This window comes from Carex rostrata, chromosome 21 (assembly GCF_964058835.1).
Source record: "Carex rostrata chromosome 21, lpCarRost1.2, whole genome shotgun sequence".
Lineage (NCBI taxonomy): Eukaryota > Viridiplantae > Streptophyta > Magnoliopsida > Poales > Cyperaceae > Carex > Carex rostrata.
Window position 1 is genome coordinate 2,445,618 of NC_135938.1, and position 23,253 is coordinate 2,468,870.

General features: G+C 33.2%; 3 protein-coding genes and 1 long non-coding RNA gene across 7 annotated transcripts; 3 read left to right on the plus strand and 1 right to left on the minus strand.

Annotated features, from left to right (window-relative positions):
* Positions 1-258: 258 nt before the first annotated feature.
* LOC144573577 (Pentatricopeptide repeat (PPR) superfamily protein) lies at positions 259-2,178 on the minus strand. Its single transcript, XM_078323358.1, has one exon. The coding sequence runs from the start codon at positions 2,146-2,148 to the stop codon at positions 547-549; it is 1,602 nt and encodes a 533-aa protein (XP_078179484.1). The 5' UTR covers positions 2,149-2,178; the 3' UTR covers positions 259-546.
* A 422-nt stretch (positions 2,179-2,600) lies between these two features.
* Positions 2,601-5,138, plus strand: LOC144573417 (Sel1 repeat protein). Of its 4 annotated transcripts, XR_013517959.1 has the most exons (5): positions 2,602-3,008; positions 3,469-3,538; positions 3,882-3,941; positions 4,350-4,417; positions 4,899-5,138. XR_013517959.1 is itself a non-coding variant. In XM_078323207.1 (4 exons), exons 1-3 carry the CDS (start codon positions 2,673-2,675, stop codon positions 3,929-3,931), a joined length of 456 nt encoding a protein of 151 aa, XP_078179333.1. In that variant the 5' UTR covers positions 2,602-2,672; the 3' UTR covers positions 3,932-3,941; positions 4,096-4,343. The 4 variants fall into 4 exon arrangements, 3 of the variants coding, with proteins under 3 accessions (XP_078179334.1, XP_078179333.1, XP_078179332.1); XM_078323207.1 differs by lacking the exons at positions 4,350-4,417; positions 4,899-5,138 and adding an exon at positions 4,096-4,343; XM_078323206.1 differs by lacking the exon at positions 4,350-4,417 and having other exon boundaries at positions 2,603-3,008.
* A 5,872-nt stretch (positions 5,139-11,010) lies between these two features.
* On the plus strand, positions 11,011-15,802 carry LOC144573416 (solute carrier family 40 member 1-like). Its single transcript, XM_078323205.1, has 9 exons — positions 11,011-11,273; positions 11,519-11,669; positions 12,306-12,502; positions 12,686-13,147; positions 13,745-13,916; positions 14,029-14,166; positions 14,255-14,365; positions 14,553-14,680; positions 15,380-15,802. Coding segments are annotated over exons 1-9 (1,473 nt in total). The 5' UTR covers positions 11,011-11,160; the 3' UTR covers positions 15,381-15,802.
* A 4,444-nt stretch (positions 15,803-20,246) lies between these two features.
* Positions 20,247-22,754, plus strand: LOC144573419 (uncharacterized). Its single transcript, XR_013517961.1, has 3 exons — positions 20,247-20,408; positions 21,572-21,653; positions 21,887-22,754. It is a non-coding gene; the product is annotated as an uncharacterized LOC144573419 (long non-coding RNA).
* Positions 22,755-23,253: the final 499 nt, after the last annotated feature.

The window sequence follows — 23,253 nt, forward strand, 5'->3', positions numbered from 1 at the left end:
TTTCTTCTGCGCACACATTAAGCAATTGTGATTAACAAGGGAATAGCCATGGAGAATTGCACCAATGAAGTGCTTCAGGTTGCCATTACAGGGAACAAACTTGAGTAAAATTCCATGTAATTCTGAACGAGAAAGAAAGTTGTGAGAGATGGATCACCTCTATACTTTCCTTTTGCTCTACAATTTCATTCCAAAATAAGCTAAAGATAGAAGAACATGCATATTTTGTCTAACAGAGATATTAAAGGGTGCTATTAATCAATCTTGATAAATTTCATCACACGGATTATATAAGCTTTGGATAAATCTCTGTCCAAAGCCATTTGGACAAGTTTCGGACCCTTGCAGGATATGAAAAATGCTAAATTAAAAGACACTATGTTTCTGTAGTATAACCAATACCAGTTATTGTGCTTTTGTTTTGTTGTGTGGTTTGCACCTGCCAAAACCTAGTTGCTGTAAATATTTCAATGATTTCTAATTAAAATTGGTGTCAAAACAAAAGAAAAAATATCTCTGTAAATTTACAAGACCAGATAACACAGCTCAAAAGTGCCAACCATTAGACCGCCAAAAACTCCGAGAATTGGCCACGACACGCATGCTCTTTACCTTCAGAAATAATTTATACGCTGTCTCGACCTTATTCATCTCCAATAACTTGTTATTCAATTTGCTATAAACCACCTTATCGACGCAAAATCCCTTTCCAAGCGACTCTTGTACCACTGATACCGCAATATCAACCTTTCCTACATTACAAAGCCCGTTAACAATAAACCCGTAAACCTCTTTGTCAGAATCATAACCACTCTCCTGCATCTCCTCCCAAATCTTCAACACCATATTGCTTTTACCGAATCTAGAAAGCCTCCAAAGTAAAAGTTTGTATGCTTTAAAAGAGATTACACACCCTGCTTTCTTGCTCTTTTTGTAAACAAGCATAGCCGCATGAGGAGGTCCAAAATTGCACAGTGGCTCAAGAAAAGAAGTGATCATGCCAGTACTAGGCAAAATCCCTCTATCAAGCATTTCATCAAACACCTCTAGTGCTTCTGCTACCCTCCTAGCCTTTAAGAAGGAACTAATCAATTTATGATGTGTATCAATATCTGGCAAACAGTTACTTGTCAACATATCTTTGTAATACTCTATGCACTTCTCCAAATTACCAATTGAAATGAAGTTTGAAATCAAAGCATTATAAACCATGGTATTTCTCACGCACCCATTTGCCTCCAATTCTTCAAAAACTTTAACAGAATCATCTACCCGATCAGCTCTACCTAAGGCCTCAATTATATGATAATATGTAACATTGTCAGGTTTGAATCCATCATTTACCATCATCTGCATACAACTCTCCACCTTATCTACCATTCCATATTTAGCCCATCCACCTATAATCACATGATAAGTATCCTTATCGAATTCAATTTTACCTCTCATAGAATTGAAAGTCATATATGCGGGACGAACATGCGACCTATTGCACAAGCATTTTAGAAGTACATTAAGCGAACCAGTATCACACCTTGACCCAATTTCTTCTAACTTTTTAAACAAATCGACTGCTTTAGAAACCTTTCGATCAGCCACAAAACTATCAATTAATATCTCCACAGTTCTCAAATCGGGCCTCAATCCATCTATCCTCATCCTCTCCAAAATCTGATTAAAAAATGAGAAGAATTTCCTTCTACCGAGTGCTCTAAGAATGACATTATACAAATCAACATCAATTTTGATGTTAGGCTGTTTAATTGACCAATCATAGAAGGTCACCATCGACTCACCACTGAGGTTACCGTTATTGACCACATCAGAGAAGATCTCCACTGTAAGATCAACTCCGGTGGATGAAAGAGCCGATTCGACAGCTGATCTGCCTCGAAGCTTCTGGAGGAAGACTCCGCGCAATTGATCCTCAAGCGAGAGAAGGCGACTGGAAAATGGTTTCGTAGGGGGTGTGGTCTGAAGGGGCTTGCTTTGAGAAAAAGGAATGGGGCTAACCGGTTTACCAGTAGTTGGTAGGAGTTCCGACAGCTGTTGAAGGATGGATTGTTCGTCTAGTGAGGTGGAAAGAAGGCGGACAAAGAAGGGAGGGTAAATGCGTAAATTCATGCATCGGAGAATTCGAATCGCCATTGCACACTTGCTGAGAAGGGATTATGAGGATGACACTGATAGTCTGTCAGACTATGGGCCAGGCCACTGAAAGGGACGGTAAATTGGTAATTTCTTGCTCGTCGCGTATATTGGTCTTGAGGCCGAGATGTCGGCCTGGTATGTTCACTTTTGAGGAAATAAATCTTCTGTTATTCTAATTAAATAACATAAATCTGTTAGTCCGATCTCAACCGTTCAAATTTTTCTCAACCAAGATCAACGGTTTAGATTTGATAACAGGTTTCTGTTATATTATGAAATAACAGAAGATTTTTTTCCCACTTTTGAAGAGGATCACGCAAAGTGCGAAGGCCGATCATAAATTGATTATTTTTATTTCCACGTCAGCAAAGACACTGCCACATGGGTCCCCCTGGGTCTCTTTCCAGCATACTACCGAATCCCCAGAAAAATACTCTCTCCAGAGACCCCCTGGTTTCTTACAAAATTGCCTAGCGTAGACAAGAAGTTGAGCTTAAACACACCTCTTTCTTTTATTTTTTATGGGCAAAACCCTTGCTCTCACTTCAACAATCGAACGCTACGCCCGCCTCGCCACCGCCAAGATTCGCTCCTGGACCCGTTTCCTTAGACCCCGTAGAGACTCCGCCTCAAGTTCCGTATCTGTGCCGAGTAGCTCCAGAGAGGGAAGCGTGATGGAACGCGGAGGGGGGAACGAGCAGGAGGTTCGGGTCCCACTGTCAGAGGTCGTGGCGGATTGCGTGAGACGATGGTTCAACGAAGCGCTCAAGGAGGCGAGAGCTGGTGACACTGCTATGCAAGTTTTGGTCGGCCAGATGTATCACAGTGGCTATGGTGTGCCCAAAAATGACCAAAAGGTATAGTTATATGATTCCTCTTAATTGTTTATTGATAGATTTTGTGGATTCTATTCTGAATCTTGTGATTTTGTTAATGAATTACTGGATGGCAGAATTGGATTTAGTTTCAGGAGGTCGTTTGTGAAAATTTCCCATCTTGATGTATTTATCTATAACTGAAGTTGTAAATATTGATATTGTACCTGGTTTGTGCAATAATCTTGAAGTTCAATACTTATCATACACCTAACTGAAGTTTTGATGACTCACAGTTTTTCCATGTTTAAGGAGTAGCAAATTCTGATGTTTCCGGGCAAATGATAATTTCTGTTTTTGGTAAAGAACAGTTAATGAAGTATATGTTTGTATTTGGGTAAATTGATAACTAACTTAATAGCAGTGGCATCATATTTGAATAATATAATTTTAATCATATAGTTTAAGGTTTCTGTCTTGATAAAATATATGATTGTGTTAGGCAAGGGTGTGGATTGAAAAAGCATCGCGCTATAGATCGTCGGTTTGGAAGGTCAGCGACAAAAGGCCAGGTCTGTTTTCAGTGTAACCCCAAAATTTCTTGTGTATCACTTCATATTTTGTTAAATTAGTGAATTGGTGTAAACTAATTTAGCTTTTCTGTTTTGCATCTAATTCCTGTGTTGCCACTCATCTTTCAACCATCTGAGTGTTTCTTCTGGTTTCTCTAGCTTCTCCATCAATCTGTGTAGACATATGATTTATATAACTATTTTTATACATTCCTTTTTGAATGGTTGTACTGTCTGATATCTTCGCTGTACTTCTATCTATTTTTGGAAAATTATATGCATTTAGTTTCTTTCTACTTTTTGTGTTGATATTTTCTGAGCTTCAGACTAAATCCTTTTTCAGGATATAATGCAAGTGATTCTGATAGTGATGAGGAGCAAGCTAAAAAGTGACCAACTGACGGTAATGATTTGATTTTTTTTCTCTAATTTTTTTAACAAACATTTGCGTTAACAACTTATAAGTATCAATCCATCTTCTTTGTGCATCTCAAGCCAATATTTGTGTTTCCATGGTCTAACATTTAGCTACGTATGGCGGTGCATGTAATTTCTAGGGTAAATTCAGGTCTTGGTCCTTGAAAGAACAAACTGGTCCCAGGACTTTCAGTTGCACCAAATGGGCATTGAACTTTCAAAAAAAGGAGCTCAGGTATGGCTTCCAACAGTTAAAATTGACTGGCATTATTACTTTGGCTGATGTGGTTCTCTAGTTTGCGGCATTAGCTTGCTCCATGGACCTTCTCTCTTTGGTTCAGCTGAGAAGTAAAGATGATTTAGTGGGGAAACCGATGATTTTACTTTTTGTTAGCTTATAGAGGGACTCAGTTTGATGAGCATGCTGATGTGGCAAGCAAAAGAGGTCACATTAGCAAAAGTGTATGTGTTAGTAAATTAAGCTGAGAGGCCGACTGAATGAATTCTTTTTAGGGAACAATTTGATTTTTTTTGTGAAAGTTCAAGATAATGCTTGAATTTTCCTTAAATTCAGTGGAATTTGACAACTTCGCACATGAGCACATGAGTTGCTAAGCTCTTTCTTCACTAGTGCCAAATTGAATTAAAATCAAAGAAAATTTAATTCAATGGAGAAGAAACTTCGATATTGTAATGATTACATAGTTGTGTATTACTCATTAGATATAATATAGCCATTTTTGGCTTTTCTTATGGTACCTTATAATGACTCAAATGTTACTCACAAATAACACCCATGGTGGTCAGTGCCAGAAATGCAAACAGGTGAAAATAATGGGGCTCTATTTACACAGGTGTAGTACACATGGGATGTTCTTTGCAACAAAAATTCATTTTTTTTTTCTCCTAACCTATTATCCTATGCAACATTTTTGTTTTGCAGTGTCTTCCGGGACAAACAGCTAATTCATCTAGTAAAAAACATGGGGCAAATCCTTTTAAAACATGAAATCGTTGTATTTTTCTGATGTTTGTATGGATAATTCAAATATGTTGACATTTTCATGTTAGCTCGGCGTTCATGTTTTTGTCCAAGCGTTGTGCTGTTTGTTCACATAGGAAGTTTTGTCATCCAATTTGACAATTTTGTAGGTACCAATTTGCGGTATTATAATTTTTATTTAAGTTTTATGGGTGTTTTTTTTTTCCAGAAGCTTAACAGTTGTACTCATGCCCCCATGGATTTTAAGTTGGTCTAGAGATTTTTCATTTCAAATTTAAATGGGTGTGGCTATTTGAAACCAAATATCCTATATATACAATATATATAGCTCTTGAGGAATAACTACCATCCATCAAATAATCAAAATCAAATTCTATTCACTCCACAAAGTTTGGTATCTTCGCTCTTGTAGTTCAAATGATGTCGTCAACTCTTGTACCACGCCAACTGCACTTGTTGGCTTGTTGCTGATTCTCTTGTTTGACAATGCATTATAACACAATAAGATCTTAATTAAAAATCTTCTTTGTGATCTTTTGAGAATTTGTTTGTTTATATTTAGTTAGGTTCCTGCTATGTGGTATGACGCCTCCACCCACGGATCCATATATAGATTGGGGTAGGCAATTGCCTACCTCTGAATTTATAATTTTTATTTAGTAAAAATTGTTCAATGTGCCTACTCTTGGTTCAATATAATGTCTATCATTGGTTCGAGTTAGTCTAATTCTTGAACCGATTTCTTTTGAGTTTTGATTGATTCTGCATATTCTATTTTTTTTTCAGATTTGCGATACTCTATTTTGTAAATAAAATGAAAGAGAATAAGAAAACAAGAAATATCTGGCGGTGGATTTTATTATTACAATTTTAAGAAAATAGGTTGGTCGAACTTTTTTTGTCTTTTATTATTCAATACTTATATTCAGTTAAATTTTGTATCTAAGTTTTGACTCCAAATTGCTAATTGGCTAAGAACAGTCCCAATCTGAGTTGTGTCAAACAAATTTTTAATTAGCTTAATATTTTTATGCTATGTCAATCGATTTTATAATTATAACAATTTTTATAATAAACATAGTTATAGGGATTGAATTGCAATTGTGTACCTGATAAGTTAATGAATTTGAATCTAATTAGTTATTTGAACCCGATAAATTCCTATCCTGACTCAAATGTTAGGATATGGAACTAACTAAGAATGTTAGGTTATGATCGGAAACAAGAAGCACATGATTTCAGTTCAATTCAATTTGGGCTACTTCAATAAAAATGAATTAGAATTGAATTTTCCAGATTGGAAAGAATGCTTCCATTGATAAATTTATATTTAGTGACACTAAAAAATAGTCAGCTACTTATCTTAATTTACCACCAGCAATTAATTAGGGATTAAAATTGCAGCAGAAATAAAATTTACCTTTGTAAAGCTAGGCCATCAAACTTTTACAGAAATGCAATGTAAAATAAACTAAATAATATTTATTATATTACAAGGAGAAAAGTGGTAAAATTAAAGCATTCATTTAAAAGAAGCCAATGTACGGGTGCAAACGGGTAGAATATTATCCGACTGTATTCGGATCTTTATCTAAAAATTAAACACAAATATCCCTGCGAATATGAATACGGATATGGTTTTGAGTTTTAATTATATGTATCCGAATAATAGATATATATATAATATATCATATAATATAGTATATATCATGAGAAGGGTTCAAATGCCTCCATTTTTTAAAACTTTAATAATTCAAAATTTAAAACTTAAAAGTCAAAATAAAACCGTTGAATATGATCTACATCATTTTATCTATGCACGTGTAAAAAATTATGACATTTCAATTTTTTTTTTGTTGTCATCAAGAGCTTGTTAAAAACTTACTAATGTGGATCATTTATAGACGTTGATTTTTGAACTTATTGATTCACATAAAAATAAAATTAAAATGTCATAATTTTTTATGAGCACATAGAGAAAATAACATAGATCACATTTAACGGTTTTATTTTAACTTTTAAGTTTTAAATTTTGAGTTATTAATATTTTAAAAAATAGAGATATGGTGGAGGCACAAAAAATAGAGATATTTGAACCCTCCTCGTGTATCATATAGTTTAAGAGGGCTCTAATACCCCCCAATGATTATGCTCTAATTCTCTCCCAAAATCTGAACAACACATCTCATTTTAGATTAGAGGTTCAGATTATCTGTTCGTGACTTCTCATTTCCAAATAAGACGCGCGCTTCGAGGTATCTCTGGTTCTCTCTGTTGACCGTCAATCTCCAGTTCTTGCTACAAATGACTGATAGCGTCTCTTGACTCTCTTCGTCTCTTTTGACTGACACAGTCGCTATCTCTCTCCCTCTCTCCTCTCGCCAGCAAATATAAGCAATCTGTGTTTTTTCACTCAACACCAGCAATTTGTGCTTTTCCAGTTACTTAATAGTCTGCCTACGGGCTTTTCCTCAAAAAAAAAAAAAACAGGTACTTAATAGCCCCGACCTTAAAAAGATAATTTTCAGTTTGGTAAATTTTGAAACAAAACAATAGAAACAGAAATACAATCTGATGAACAAAAAGAAATAACTTGATTATGGATTGATTTCAATCATAAAAGGAAATAATTTCAGATATATGCCCCTCCAATTACGTATAAATTTGGTATACACGTGCGGCGTTAAGATTGGGGTCGGGGTCGGGGTATTTGAGCCCTCCTCATAGTTTAATAATTATTACGAAAATATTTAAGTACCAATGATATGAATGAAAAAATATATCAATGAAAAATAATAATTATTCAAAAATTAAGACACATGTTAATAGAAAATTTATATGATTATATATTTTTAATTAACTTTAGTCTTTAATCGTAATCTCTGATGACAATTTGATGATGTGATGATTCTTTATTTTTTTTAAGTACCAATGATATCAAATAATAGCTCTATTCGAATGTAATATCAAATATCTTACAACAATTCAATATTGACATATAATATGATATCAAAAAACATAAATAAAAAGTGTTATCGTGTATATGTATAGGATATATATACACAAACACATATTATAAGAGAAATATATATTCACACACACGTTCCAATTTATATTCTTCTTCTTCTTTGTTTTCAATTTAGAATACACACACACATTGATATATTCTATAGAATAATTATTTCAATCCCCACACTCCAGTACCCTCATTGTACCCAGGGGCGGATCCAGGATTTCTGTCAGAGGGGGGCAGAAATCGGATTCAAATAGCTTATCGGGTTCAAACCGTATACCGTAAACCTTAAATCCGAATTTTTTTGCTTGAAGCTTATTTTGTTATAAAAAAATGAAAAAATAATAAAAATTAATTAAAAAAATTAAATTAAGACAATGTTACACTCAAATAATATAGTAATATAATACACATTAAAACCTATATACACATTTTTAATGCTAGATATTATGTTGAAATTGCTGGATTATCTCGTTCTCGTCCCAAAAAAAAAAAATAGATTGTAGAGACAAACCAAAATATTATTAACATTTTTAAATAATATACTTCTTTTGCTAGCAAAATTAGTTATTAATTTTTAAATTTCAAAATATATTTCTGAAAAATAATTAAATATAAATATATATGTCCTAAGAGAAATAAAAAATTACTTCACACGAATAGGTAAAAATTGAAGACATCCATTTTATTAATAACAAGATCTTAACATAAACAGAGCCACAGAGGACTATAATGTTGATCTCTAAAAATATTTTATATATAGAAGAAATATAAAGAATCAAAAAATAAACAAAAAAGAAGTAGAAAATATGGAAAAACAATTCAAAAGCAAATACAAAAATGCAAAAAAATGTGAAAATGGATAGTTCCATTAGCACTAAAATTGAGAGAGAAGAAACAATTAGAGCCGTTGCTCTTATTAAATTTGAGTAGCTCATATCTTCAATATAATTTTAATTGAAGCTGGCCCACAAAAGCCTCTTTGTATCTTTCTTTAATAATATGTACACCAAGTCTATCTAAGCAAATGAAGCTTTCTTCTCCAACACAACTCAACCAAAAAACTAAAACAGAAACAGAAATGGCAGAACGCCCAAACACAACTCAACAAAAAAAATCAAATATAAATGACTGAGACAGAAGAGAGTCACAAAATTGGTTTATTAGTTCCAGGGAGGGGCAATCTAATTTTCAGGGGGGGCCAAAACCGAAATCAACTCATTTTTTCCGCTATTTTCGAAAATCCAGGGGGGGGCAGCTGCCCCCCCCCTGGACTACACTGGGTCCGCCCCTGATTGTACCCCCATTGTACCCCCATCTCTTAAACAGATTTTAACTTCCCATAAACTAACTTAACTAACTAATTTATTCAAAACACTAGTATAAATACTTGGAAGATAATAAATTAATACTTGCAAATTAAGATATTAATACTTGCAAATTAAGATATTAATACTTGCATGTCTAACTTGATATAACTATATGGAGGGACCACTCAAACTACATGGAGAGAAGAATCATACACATTTTTAGAGGTGGGTTTTTTTTTTTTTCTTTTTTTCAATATCTTCCACATTTCTCACGTTCTATGAGGAATTTTGCGAATCTAAAACCACGAATGTATTCTACGTAATTTTATCTTTCAAATGAGATCCATGATGACGTACTTTCGGATTCATCGTCACTCAAGTATTTATACCTCATTGTGCAAGTATTTATACCGCATCATACAAGTATTTATACCTATACTTGTAAGTATTTATCCCCAATCGTGGACCCCGCATCTCCGCATCACATTTCCCTAATCGTCCCTGCGTCAACTTTTCTCTAACAAAAATAGTTGACCACATAGGTATAAATACTTCAGTGCATAGATATAAATACTTGTAATACTTGATATTAATACTTTTAAATGTCAGCAGTGTCATATGTGAAAAATACTAGGTATAAATACTTAAATGACGAGGTATAAATACTTGTATGATGACGAACCCGAAAGTATGTCATCATGGATCTCATTTGAAAGATAAAATTGTGTAGAAGACATTCGTGGTTTTAGATTCGCAAAATTTCTTATAGATCATGAGAAATATGGACAAGATTGAACAAATAAAATTGGGGGTACAATGGGGGGATGAGAGTGCGGATACTCATATCATCTCCCTATTCTATATTGGATATATATTCTAAATTGTCCACAACAATATGTATAGAAACAAAGAAAGATAAATAAGGAAATAAAAAAAAATTGATTTCTATTGTGATCCGTATAGAAATGAAGAAGAAGTAAGGAAACAAAGAAATAAGAAAAATGGAAAGTAAAGTTTTCTCAATTGAAGATGAGAAATATGGAAACAAAGAAATAAGAAAACGAAGAAATATATCGCTAAATTTCAGAATTTGTTTAATTTTAATTGTAACGTATCGTGTGGCAGCACATATAGTGAGTATGTTTTTAACTAAATTTAGACTTATATATATAAAATAGATGCATATCAAAAGAAGACAAATTATGTAATTGGAGAGCTGAGATCAAATCCGAAGTTTCATCTTTCAATCGTAGCCGTTAGTGGATCAGACACCCGACGTGCTTAATAATAGAATGGAGATCTACAGATTTTCGATATCCAATCCATATCCGAAAAATAAAAGCGGATACGGATATGATTTTTACCCCTATCTGATCCGTTTGCACCCTTAAGCCAACGTGTGTATTGCAGGAGATCGGATCAGAAAGGGCTAAAGGAGAACCCGACCCGATAAAAGAAGCGAAGCTTTGACTATTTATTGGGCTGGGCCCAGCTGAACATGTATACAGAATCTTAGTTAAAGAAGCGGTTGAATTTGTCCAGTTTGAATTTAATATAGGCTTGGTGGGCCCTGACTGACACCTTAATTAGTCTTGGTTTCAATTTTTTAAGACCAATTTAATAAATTTTATCAAGCTTGATCCATGCATCACGCTTCATGCTGCTTGGCTTCCCTGGTTTTCAACTCTTTGAGAGGTGATCAGGTGGTGACTAGGTCTCAACCTACATAAATCAATCTTAATTACATGATTGCTCTCTACCATATCCTTTAGTAAATTACTGAGTAGCAAGTGCCAACTGAGGAAATTTCTATTTTCTCCATTTTTTTTAGGGTAGAGAGAGATAAGAGGAGAAGATTTTTGTGTGATTTGTATGTAAAATGGAGGAGGCAATAAGAGAATCTCTGCTTCCAGAAAGCTCTAAGCATGAAATCGAACCATCGCTGATTAGACGGATGTATGCTGGTCACTTCCTTGCCAGATGGGGTGCAAGGTATTTTTGTAATTTTTCTCTAATTGGGTTTTAGATTTTTTTCAAATTATCTCCTAATTTTCTGTAGCACAGAATGGAAAGGTTAATTGAAAGCACCCAGCCAATATAATAAAAATAGCTCATCTCAGCAGAAATCAAACCAAAAGATTAAAGATTTAATAAAAAAACTCAAAAAATTCCTTATTTTATGTGCAGTTTATGTGTGGTTTATTTCAGTAACACGATAGAATATTCTGTGTTTGCAGGATGTGGGAGTTTTCAGTTGCACTTTACATGATAAACAGTTGGCCTGATTCTTTACTTTTCACAGCAATATATGGTGTGGTAGAGTCGGCCTCTATTGCAATATTCGGTCCCTTGATCGGGTCACTGGTCGATAGATTAACATATCTTCAGGTCAATTTTCTATTAATATCCGATACCCATGAAATTGTTGTTATAGCCGTTCTTCTTGATACCAGCAGATACGTAACAGTTTACTGCAACAGACAGGCTGTGCCTTTATGCATAGAAGTGTAGCACAAGATGTGCCTTTATGCATCTGAGCCGTACGATCATAATCAGATGGTTCAGATCAAATCTATAAAAATCTTCACCTAAACAATAAGGTGTGGTGATGTATATATAGTCTAAACATTTCAATTTTGATCTAGCAGTTTGGGTCAGGTAATGGTAACTCACTGCTATCACAGTAATGGCAGCCAATGTGAATTCTGAAGAGGATAGTCTTTTGTGATTTAAATACTAGATTTGAGACTTAGTTGCCTCTAAACAAATTAATTATCCGAAAAATATTAAAAGTGACTTCATGCGAGTAATGATTTTTCTGCACCTTTTGCATGGTACATCTCTTACCCTTTCGATTATAATTAGGCATATATAATTATTGAAAATTCCTAAGATTTTGCAGAAGGGGGCGTTGTACTAATTTGGTGTTCGATAATTTCAATAAAAGTTAATGTAATTGGAAGATGCCTGAAGTTTGTTTATCACCTTGTATATAATATGCATTGCAATTTTTCCTATAAGCAGGTTCTTCGTGTTTGGCTCTTAACCCGAAGTTTTTCTTTTGTGGTTGCTGGTGGTTCAGTAACTGCTCTACTTATTTATGACGACCTCAAGACAACAAATTTTCAGATATTTATGGTGTTAATTGTGGTGATTAATTTATTTGGTGCTGTTGGGGTTCTCTCAACTCTTGCTGGAACCATCTTAATTGAAAGAGAATGGTAATATTTCATCCTATTGCTAATACATATTTTTGCATACCATCATTTTGTTCTTTGTTTATTTTGTGGTGGGCCTATTGGAAAAAAAAAAAGAATTCAAGATATTTTAGCACATTTTCATTTGTCCTTTCACTCAAAATAATAGGCCTAAATATTCTACTTTCATGCCAATATTTTTTACAGGGTGGTGGTTATGTCTAATGGTGAACCTCCTGAGCTATTGACAAAAATGAACTCAGTCATTAGAAGGATTGACCTATCATGCAAACTTCTAGCACCAGTTTTCACTGGTTTTATCATCAGCTTCATCTCTTTACAGGCCTCGGCAATTATCTTTTCTGTATGGAACATAGTTTCTGTTCTCTTGGAATATTGGCTTTTTGCTTCTGTGTATAACAATACGCCGTCTCTTAGCGAAAGTGATCAGAGAAGAAATGCAAGAGTCGGTGGTGGCAACATTGCTGAGAGCTCATCTATCTTAGAGGAGAGTGAGAGTTTAATTGGTGACGAGACTGACAATTGGAGGATACAAACAATGGAGAGGTTGTCAGTGATTCCTTGTTTTGATTCTTGGATTGTGTATCTCAAGCAAGAGGTGGCTCTTCCTGGAATTTCTCTGGCTATCCTCTATTTCACTGTTTTAAGGTGAGTTAATGACTCAGAAACCAGCACTATTTTTGGAGTCTCAGAGTTATCATTTTGGTTTGACATTGCAAGCTGTATAATTTTGGTTGACACAATCACTTTTTAATCAAAGGCATCGAAAAACAGCTAGGTGAATGCCGGCTTGGAGTAACTTAGTTGGTCAATGACCTTTAGTAAAAAAAAAAAAAAAAAGGAGATAGATACTGAATCTGCAAAAACATTACTTGACTGGAAGATGACAACAACACAAAAACTGTAGAAATCAGAAAATTAAGATCATAATTGCAAATTTTGAACATAAAAGGACCAAAAGGAGCAACAGATAGTCACTTTTTGTGTAGTACTAGAATTGAAAAACCGTTAGGATTCGGTACCATCTTGCTGTGTTTTCCCTTTTCAATATGTTCTGTTATTCCTATAATTTTTTTTTTTACACTGGCTTGATGGGTGTGACTCATTGCACAATGATTGGAAATGAGACAGAATTGCAAAATTCACAATTGAATGAGACATAAAAATAGCTAAACTGAGGCTTTAATGAAAAATTTAGGGTCTAATGCTGAAGCAAAATTTAAAGCTTTCTATTACTTTGAACAGCTTTGGGACACTAATGACAGCAACGTTAGATTGGAAAGGCATCCCGGTATATGTTATTAGTATAGCACGAGGGGTTAGTGCACTTATTGGTATTGGGGCAACTGTATTGTACCCGGTTGTGCATTCACGCATTTTTGCAGTTCGTACTGGACTCTGGTCCATCTGGATGCAGGTAAAAATCACTGAATGATAATTACATGTTTTTATTCAGAAATAGTTGCTGAATAATTAATACACTTTCAATTCTTGCCTGTACATTGTTTCTTTGTTTACTTTGGGTACAGTGGTCCTGTTTGTTGGTTTGTGTGGCATCGATTTGGGTTAGCAGCAATTTTAATTCGGCATGGATGTTAATGGGAGGAGTTGCAGTATCGCGTCTCGGTTTATGGATGTTTGATTTGGCTGTTATGCAACTCATGCAGGTATTATTAATTAGTGGATTAGTTTCATAATCCTAGTAAAATAACTATTAACAAGTATATATATATGTTAATAACCTATGTTTTCCAGGATCTTGTACCAGAATCTGATCGGTGCATTGTGGGTGGGGTCCAGAACTCACTGCAGTCCATGTTTGATTTGCTAACATACATGATGGGTATAATTATTTCAGATCCCAAGGTAATTGATTCATCTTTTCTAATAGTAATGTACATTATGCATGTTCTCAATATATATTAAACAAAACACCTCACCTTATTTATTAAGTAAAAAAGATACACTTATCTACTGAGTACAACTTTCTCTGACTTTGCTCTTTAGAAATATTGTACTGATTTCCATTGTTAAATTGTATTTTGGCATGCAGGATTTTGGTCAATTGATTATTCTGTCATTTTTCTTGGTGACAATAGCCGCGTTAATGTATACATTTTATGTGTACCGGGTCAGGAAGCACCTTTTCCACTTTGACAAACTATTTTCCAAGATTCTTTGGTAAGTGCTCTCATGTTTGATCCTTTTTTTTTAATTTAATGTAGATGATTCAAGTAGCAATTAGATGATGGGCAATTTTTTTTTTTATTAAATTGAGAAGTTTTATCCTGCAATACATCATGTTTTGGAGGTCATACTAATACCTTGAGTAGAACTAGGGTGTTCTTAAGCTTACCAAGTTCTTGGTGAGTTTTTAATTTCAAAATCTATCAAATTGGATTCGAACAGTTGAAATCGATCTACTTCATGAGTGATCATGTAATTCTACAAGTAAAATTTATAATTTTTTCAAATTAATTTAGTATAAAGTTAAGAAGTAAAAAAAAGAATTTTATGTTAATTTTATACATTAATTGTGCATTATTTTTTTACCGCTTGACTTTATACTAATTTAATTAGAAAATTATAAATTCTACATATAAACACATCATTCACGAAGTAGATCGGTTTTAATGGAGTTTAGATTCGTTGTTTGAAGTCAATCAATAGATTTTTGAGTTATGAACATATATCCTAGCTCTACTCCTAATACCTCGTCACTTGAGCATAGATTATTGGCAATAATTGGTATTAATAGGTTTCAAAATCGGTTTATTTTAATTTCTCTTTTTCTCTAATATTTATTTCGTTGGTTTTAATAAACTCTACTTATATTTTGATGCTATTGAGGTAATTTTGTATTTCTATGTGATATTGTAGATAAGGTTGCCAACAAAAAGGATGGGAATGATTGCCAGCCTCTAAATATTCCGAGAGTTGCAAAATAACGCCCATATATATATATTAGTATAGTGCCCGTGCGTTGCAACGGAGACATTATAAGAGAACAAAGCTTATAGCATGAAGTAAGCAGCTCAAAGGAAAATATATATATCATAGTTTTGTCACAGTGAGTAAGAACAACAAAAACATGCACCGGTACACCATTAAGTGTGCAAAAAATAAATGTCAAACTGGAAAGGTGAATCCTGAAGCTAGTGTATGAAAGTATAAAGACAGAAGAAAAAGTATCCTGAAGCTAGTGTGTGAGACACAAGACTTGCCACATAAGAAAATTACTATGTCAACATGTATCACAATTCTTTTCAAACATTCCATGTTAATATTAGAATTGTTATTTTTGCTTGCAGTTCCATATAAAAATTGCATAAGTGATTGGAGGTACTGGTTCATTCATGTTCCAATGAATTGATTGGCATATTCTGAAAATTAATAAGAAAGAACAACAAATAAAAAAAAATCAAATATAACATGAAAAAAATCTTGAAATATCATTGCCAGTATGATTCTCTTCGATGTACTCCAAGTCTCCAATATTTCTGAAAATGAACCATAAAAATATGAAAAATAGATTATAATTTCTCCAATTGAAAAAATAATAAAATTTAAAATATTAAAATAATATGATTCATACCTTATTCCTTGTTTAAGACTTCCCGATAAACTATATTTTTTGTATACACTCCGGAGGCATCAATTTCCTCCTTCCGTTTCACCATGACTTTTGTTGTAGCACGTGATGTACCTCTTGACAATGCGACATATAACTGGCCATGCGAGAAAACATGCTCGGGTAAATAGATGCCGACGCTAGGAATTGTTTATACTTATGCTTTATTGATTGTCATGGCAAAACTCAGACGAATAGAAAATTGCTTTCGTGTAAACTTGAAAGGGAACATCTCATCATCAGATGGACACATCGGAATTCTCGGTAGAAAATTCGTTTGCCATCATGTTCTTCAACAACAATCTCTGCATCTATTGCATTATTTTGAAATTTTTAGCATATAAGCCTTGTACCATTACATAGGCCATTTGATGGATCAAGGTTTCGTATTCAAAGATGTACATACAAATAAAAAATATATATAAAAATTTGTCTTAAAATTTATATTACCGTGCAACAACTTAGTAGCATCATGCGGAGTTGATGAAGCTACATCTATTTTCAATGGAGTCTCTGAAACTAATAAAATATTTGGCCTCGCAAGAGCATTTGATTTTGGATTATTGTTACTATCTCTTGTTTTGAGTTGCTTAGTTGCACGGTTTTTTTATCAGGAGAGCTTGCTTCTTTTCCCAACTCATTTCTTGATATGTAGCCCTTTTCTTGTAACTTCTTGTTTCATTCAGTCTTATTTCTATTATTACAAATAAAATAATAATATAAGTTTGCTTCCTTGAGAAATGTACATCAATTAGTGATAGAGAAAAAAATAGGAATAAATAAATTTTTGTAAAAACCTGATGTTCTTGGAGTGGTTGAATAAGAATCCTCATTTCCATTAGTTATACTTTCTTGAACTTGCTTTCCTGTAAAATGTCTCGACATGAAACAGAGGTAAGATGATTGAATAATGAGTGGTTCTCGTCTAAGGCATAAGCAAAAAAAAAATTGATACAAGAGTTTCAAAATTATTTTGTGTTCCAATACAAAAAAGGAGTAAAATGGAAATTACAGGGGGTCATTTTTTTATTTACCGCCATTTTCTTAATGTTCATAGACTTACAGAAAATGAAATTGATAAATTGGATAAGTGCACATGGCGCCATTGATGTTACCTAAAATAAGAGATTTTTAAATCATGTCATATGGATGTAAAAAAGTCCAAAAGTACATATAGATATGGATGTAATAAAGTCCAAAACAAAAATATCTCAATAATATAGATATGGTCGTAATTGATTATTCAATCTTATCATATAAGTATATTGATTTATTTTATTCCTTATTTGATTTTTTTTAAAAGTGAAATCTGTAGGTATAGTAAATTAAAAATTGAAAGATTTTACAATGTTATAAAAAAAAAAGCTACATATGGCCATAATTGATTGTTCAATCTTATATAGTATACTTATTTCTTATCTGCGTCTATTTTATATAGTATCTATAGAAAGAAAAAAATAGAAATAAGGAAGTGAAATAGAGAATGACCATCGGAAAGAAAGAAATAGGAAAAGTGTTTTGATTTTCATTGTCATCGGAAGAAATGGAAACAAAGAAATAAATTATACAGATGGAGTCGTATCTAATTAGAAAGAGATAAAAAAAGGGAAAGAAGTAAATAAGGAAACAATACAGTATAGTACGTTTCAATTAAAATTGAATTTGAGAATATAATTTTTTGAGTGGCGGTACGTGTGGCGGGTATGTTTTGAGTTAAATTTAGACTTCTACACATTATTCAGATGCATTTAATCAAAAGAAGACAGATTATGTGATTGGAGGGCTGAGATTGAATCTGAAATTTGAACTTTCAATCGTAGCCGTTGGCGGATCGGACACCCAACGTGCTTAATAATAGGATGGAGAAATGGAGATATGAGGAAGGTTCAAATGCCTCCATTTTTTGTGCCTCTACCATGCCTTCATTTTTAAAATCTTTAATAACTCAAAATTTAAAACTTAAAAGTCAAAATAAAGCCGTTAGATGTAATCTATATTATTTTCTCTATGTGCTCATAAAAAATTATTACATTTCAATTTTGTTTTTATATGAATCAATAAGTTAAAAAACCAACGTCTAGAAATTATCCACATTAGTACGTTTTTTACAAGTTCTTGATGACAATCAAAATAAATTTGAAATGCCATAATGTTTTACACATGCATAGATAAAATGATGTAGATCATATCCAACGGTTTTATTTTAACTTCTAAGTTTTAAATTTTGAGTTATTAAAGTTATTAAAAATGGAAGCATGGTGGAGATAAAAAAATGGAGGCATTTGAACTCTCCTATATATATATATAAAGGAAGGTTAAAATGCACCTCCTAAAGTACACTCTCCCCTCATATCTTCATTTTTAAAGTTCAAATAGTCGATTCGAACCTTAATTCCAACGTGTTCTTCATATTAAAATGTACTTGGAGACCAAATTTTACATTTTTTTGTAAATTTTTTACTATAATAAAAAATTCTAAAAAAATAGTAAAAAATTTCCAAAAAATGTAAAAAGCACATTTTAATATGAAGAACACGTTGGAAGGTTCGAATCAATTATTTAAACTTTGAAAATGAAAATACAAGGAGAGGGTGCACGTTAGGAGCACAAAAAGAGGGTGCATTTTAATCCTCCTCATATATACATTAACAATTTAAATGAAGCCCATATTTCTTCATGAAGTTTGTTTCGTGTTGTAATAAACTTTGCAAATTATGTTGTACATATTGATTTCGATCTTGACTTACTACAAACAAAACCAACGCAAAAAAAAATGCTTTTAAGTTTACAACCTTTTGAAATACACGGATGCAGAAATAAAAACAGATAAATAATTTCAAGCAAAACAAGTACGTAATCAAAATAGAAATTGATTATGAGGCAAATATATAAATTTATTTGTGGTTGATTTTTTGCAAAAAAATATATTAATATTTAAATAGCATATATTGAATATTATCAACCAGTTTTGGTGATCAAAGGATTATCAATGTGACAAAAAATGATTAAAAACATCAACAAACACTCACAATGTAAATGTATTTTAAAAAACTTTTTGGGTAACATTTGATATATTCGTTTGGTTTTGCATGTGTTGTAACAGTGCTAAAGAACCGATTAAATTTAGTTGGTGGCAGTGGTCAAACAAACCATTATAAATAGAATTGATGGAGAGGTATATTTGTGGAATTTTTGTAATTAATCACTCGATTATTTCTAATTATTTCCATTTAATTATTTTCTGGTGATTAATTATAAGACACATAGGTCTTTTAGTCGGTCATTTATTGGACCATGATCTATTATATATTAGATCGTTTAGTCCGTCAAATCGATTGATTTGTCCAATTAATCCGTTACATGATTTATCTCGTCTTATTTAGATTTTCTCTAAATGACAATTTTATAAAACTTTATTTATTAACAAGAAAATTAAGTTAAAATAAGTTTATTGATAAATTTGATGAGTTAAATTAATTATTTTTAATGAATTACGAATATGTGTATATAATTTTAATCGACTGAATATTAACCGCTTAACGGTAATCCCTTTACATACCATACTGTTATTTACAACACTTGTTGACACGTCCGGTCTATAATCCTCGGGTTTGAAATTTTCGGAGCGGATTTATTTATGATTTTTCAAATCCATAACGCGCTTAGATGAAAATTTATATATGTGCCCGTACCAAATAAAGGGTTCGTGTGCGACTCGTTATTATCTCTGCCCCCGTAACGACTAACGAGTAACGAGCATAGTGATAAATAAATTATTCGGGTTCGGTTCAGCGAGATCAAAAATTCATGATTCGAGTATAATTCGGGAATGATTCGGAATTATTCGGATCATAAATCTCAGTCCTGCAAGGGAGCAAAAAAATAAAAAACAAAAAAAAATAATTGTTCTTGGAAAAATTCAGGACGGGTATAATTCGGATATCTTGTCACTATGCAGTCAACCGAATAATTCGGTGTTCGGTTCGGCATCACCCAAAAAAGAATTAAACGGATATAATTCGTATATAATTCAGGTATCTTATCACTATGCTAACGAGTAACGAGGAGGAAGATGTTTGGATCATTCCATGCCTCAACAGATCCTAAAACCCTAATTTTTCTCCTACAAAAGGACACCTTTTCCTCCGCCGCATAGGTTCGCTTTCTTTTGTCCGACTGTTTTCTCATCTCAAAGTTGCGAATTCCAAGCAACAACTAGGGTCGTGAATTCAATCTCTAGCACCTCGTGTCGTCGCTCTCGATCGACTGAGAGTCCAGGTAATCGCTCCTCGCTCTATCCTCCATGATTCAATTAATTAGTTTTCTTTTTTAATCACGTGTATGCATCAGTCTCAGGATCGGTCGTACTCGTAGAACAGAGCTACCTTTTCCATTTCACTATATTTATTTTTTCAAAATTTCGCAACAAATTATCGTTGCAAATCAGAAATCATCACCTTAGATTTAGAATCTCGGTGCTGGATATTCTCCCAAATTACATGACAAAAGTATTCGCTTTTCAATTTAGAAACCATCACGGAAATCCAAAAGTAGATCCAGTTATAATGGTCGTAAATTATGATGTAATTGAGATTTGGTCTTTATAACACAATTTTTACACAAACTAGTCATGCACAACAAATGTGGTTTAGATGTGCCTTTGAATCCACAATCTATACCAAGAAGGTAAAAATATATTTTTAGTGTTTGATCTTTTTTCTAACATACTTGGATAGTTTTCCAGGAACAAATAATTGTTTCCTGTGCCTACGGGCTATAATAATAATAATTTAAAAAAAAGTGTATCCTTTCGCAAAAGTTATTTGCGGTATGTTGTAGAACTGTATCCTTTCGCAAACAACATTGCTAATTTGTTGTACTCATTGCATGCTTTATTTGGTAAAGTGGTGAATCCAAGTATTTTCATTCATGTTTTATTTGGCACTGCATAATTTTGAAGTTGACTCAATTGAACTTATTTAAAGATGTAAGTCACAAAAAGTAATTTACTAATTTACTTATTTTTAGACCAACCCATCTCGCAATCTAAGTCTGCGGATTCTTTATATTTAATCTTTGGCTTTAGTGCTTGCTGGTATCAGCTCGGTTATCTATTTCACAGTTTGCATGGTGCTTTGCTTGTTAAAAAAGCAATTAAGTAAATAGTATGTCATTTTTGTAGCAGTTTGTGGCATGTTTACTCTATTGGACAACATAATGTTCAAAATTGTGAGTTAACTTGGATGGTGTATCTTTTTCAGACCTAAGTAAAAGGATGTTGTGTACATTATCATCACTGTTTGCTCATCATTCACTATCGTAAATTGAATCAATGACCAAATACTATTACCATCCCCGGTATTTCTTCTCCTAAATTGATGAATGATCAATATGTCCCTCTTTAAGTTACTAATGCTATTCCTTTTTTACTATTTGTTCAGATATAAGAAAATGAGAACATTCCATGAGTAGCTACCAGAAGAATTGCTATGCTTCAATTTAGCATGAGTGGTCTAGGAAAAGGTATGAATGCAGCTCAATATTGGCGATTATTTAACGAATAGATTGGTGCATCACTTGCGTAAATAAACTACTACAAAAAATTTATTTGATAAACACCAAATTGATTGTTTTAGTTAAATTAATTTTGTATATATGCTTTTATGCTAATATATATCATAAACAATGAATTAGATGTGCTTAGGAAGGAAAAATATTAGTATCAAGCTTGACATTGGCATTTAAAAAAAAAACAGATTCGGAAAAAGAAGCAGCAGTTGAAGCCCCCTGCTAAAGAGGACTCTCTGCTTAAGCAAATAGTACAAGATGATCAACACGCCTAGGCCCCAAGCAGGCACAAACTGCAGTGCATACATGTTATTGTTAACATCTAGACCTAGTAACTCGGTGAATGATCCCACCGTATTCACCGCATCAGTGTTGAGAGCGAGAAGTTGGTTGAGATTAAGATTCAACTTGAGCCGCCTTAGGTCTGGATAAAGTGCACCAAGCCCTGATCCCACAAAGCGACAAGTGGTTCAACTGCCTGTGCATGTGAAATGGAGGCAGAAATCATTTCTTTGGCAACAGAAACACATCTGTCACGAGGTTTAAACGCTCTAATTTTGAGCAGTGGTACAAGGAAATCTTACAAAGGATTGTCACAAAGAGAAGGAACAGAATGTAATTTTGAAAAAGGTCCCTCTCAGCTTTGAATCAGAAACTCAGTACCTAGAGATATTTAGGCCACTTGTTTTGGAGGAGTTCAAGGCACAGTTGTGTGCAGCATATGTAATGTGGAGAGCTTGATTGAATGAGAGTATGACAACAGCCATGTGCAAGCGGTACAACATGAAGGTCATGATGCAGGGCAACAACAATAACAACAAAATGTAGAGGTAGAGAGGCAGCTACAATAGTATCAGGAGGCACGAGCAACTTGTAGAGGTAGAAGTTCTTGTGGAAGCAGTATTTTTTAGTATTATTGATGTAATATTTGTAAATGTTCCTATGCTTTGGATTTAATTGTTGGTCACACGCATACTGTGTTTCTGATATGACATTGTATCAGTATATGTAACTGTCACTGGATGTACATTAATTCCTTTTGGATTTAGTCTCTAATCATTTTTTCTTATATGTCTGTTTTTTTTTTAGAATTTACTAGTAGTTCGTACTAATTTTTTATCTGATTTTTAATGAAGAAGTTTTATAATAAAAGAAAGAAGGATATTTCATTTTGTAAATTTTGGAAAAGTGTTAGCATCTGGTAGATAAATTCAAGCAGAAAATTAAGGAGTTGTCTGATGGGTTTAAGGATGTTTGTGGAACTATTTTTGTTCCCTTATTCCATTGGAGTAATTAACATGACAAACATTGTCAGTTTACAGAAAAGCCCATACCTCCGAAATATTACATTTTTGAGGAATTTGGTACATCAATCCTTGTATTGTCACCCTATCAAGGTTTTAATAAAAATGCAATTGAACTTGGTCATTAAACCGTTAACTATTTTATTGACCACTAACTGGCATTTAAATAGTGTTTAAACTGATTAAACCCTTTCATATGAAATCAAGTTGTACACTTGTACTTATGTGACAATGATTTCAGTAAACTAATT

Excerpts from the sequence above, each read along its gene's own strand:
- LOC144573577 (XM_078323358.1), bottom strand. The coding sequence starts at position 2,148 with ATGGCGATTCGAATTCTCCGATGCATGAATTTACGCATTTACCCTCCC.
- LOC144573417 (XM_078323208.1), top strand. The coding sequence starts at position 2,673 with ATGGGCAAAACCCTTGCTCTCACTTCAACAATCGAACGCTACGCCCGC. Across the intron at positions 3,009-3,468 it reads TGCCCAAAAATGACCAAAAG|GCAAGGGTGTGGATTGAAAA; the intron begins GTATAGTTATAT and ends TGATTGTGTTAG. Across the intron at positions 3,539-3,676 it reads GGTCAGCGACAAAAGGCCAG|TGTTTCTTCTGGTTTCTCTA; the intron begins GTCTGTTTTCAG and ends CAACCATCTGAG.
- LOC144573416 (XM_078323205.1), top strand. The coding sequence starts at position 11,161 with ATGGAGGAGGCAATAAGAGAATCTCTGCTTCCAGAAAGCTCTAAGCAT. Across the intron at positions 11,274-11,518 it reads CTTGCCAGATGGGGTGCAAG|GATGTGGGAGTTTTCAGTTG; the intron begins GTATTTTTGTAA and ends CTGTGTTTGCAG. Across the intron at positions 13,917-14,028 it reads TCTGGTCCATCTGGATGCAG|TGGTCCTGTTTGTTGGTTTG; the intron begins GTAAAAATCACT and ends CTTTGGGTACAG.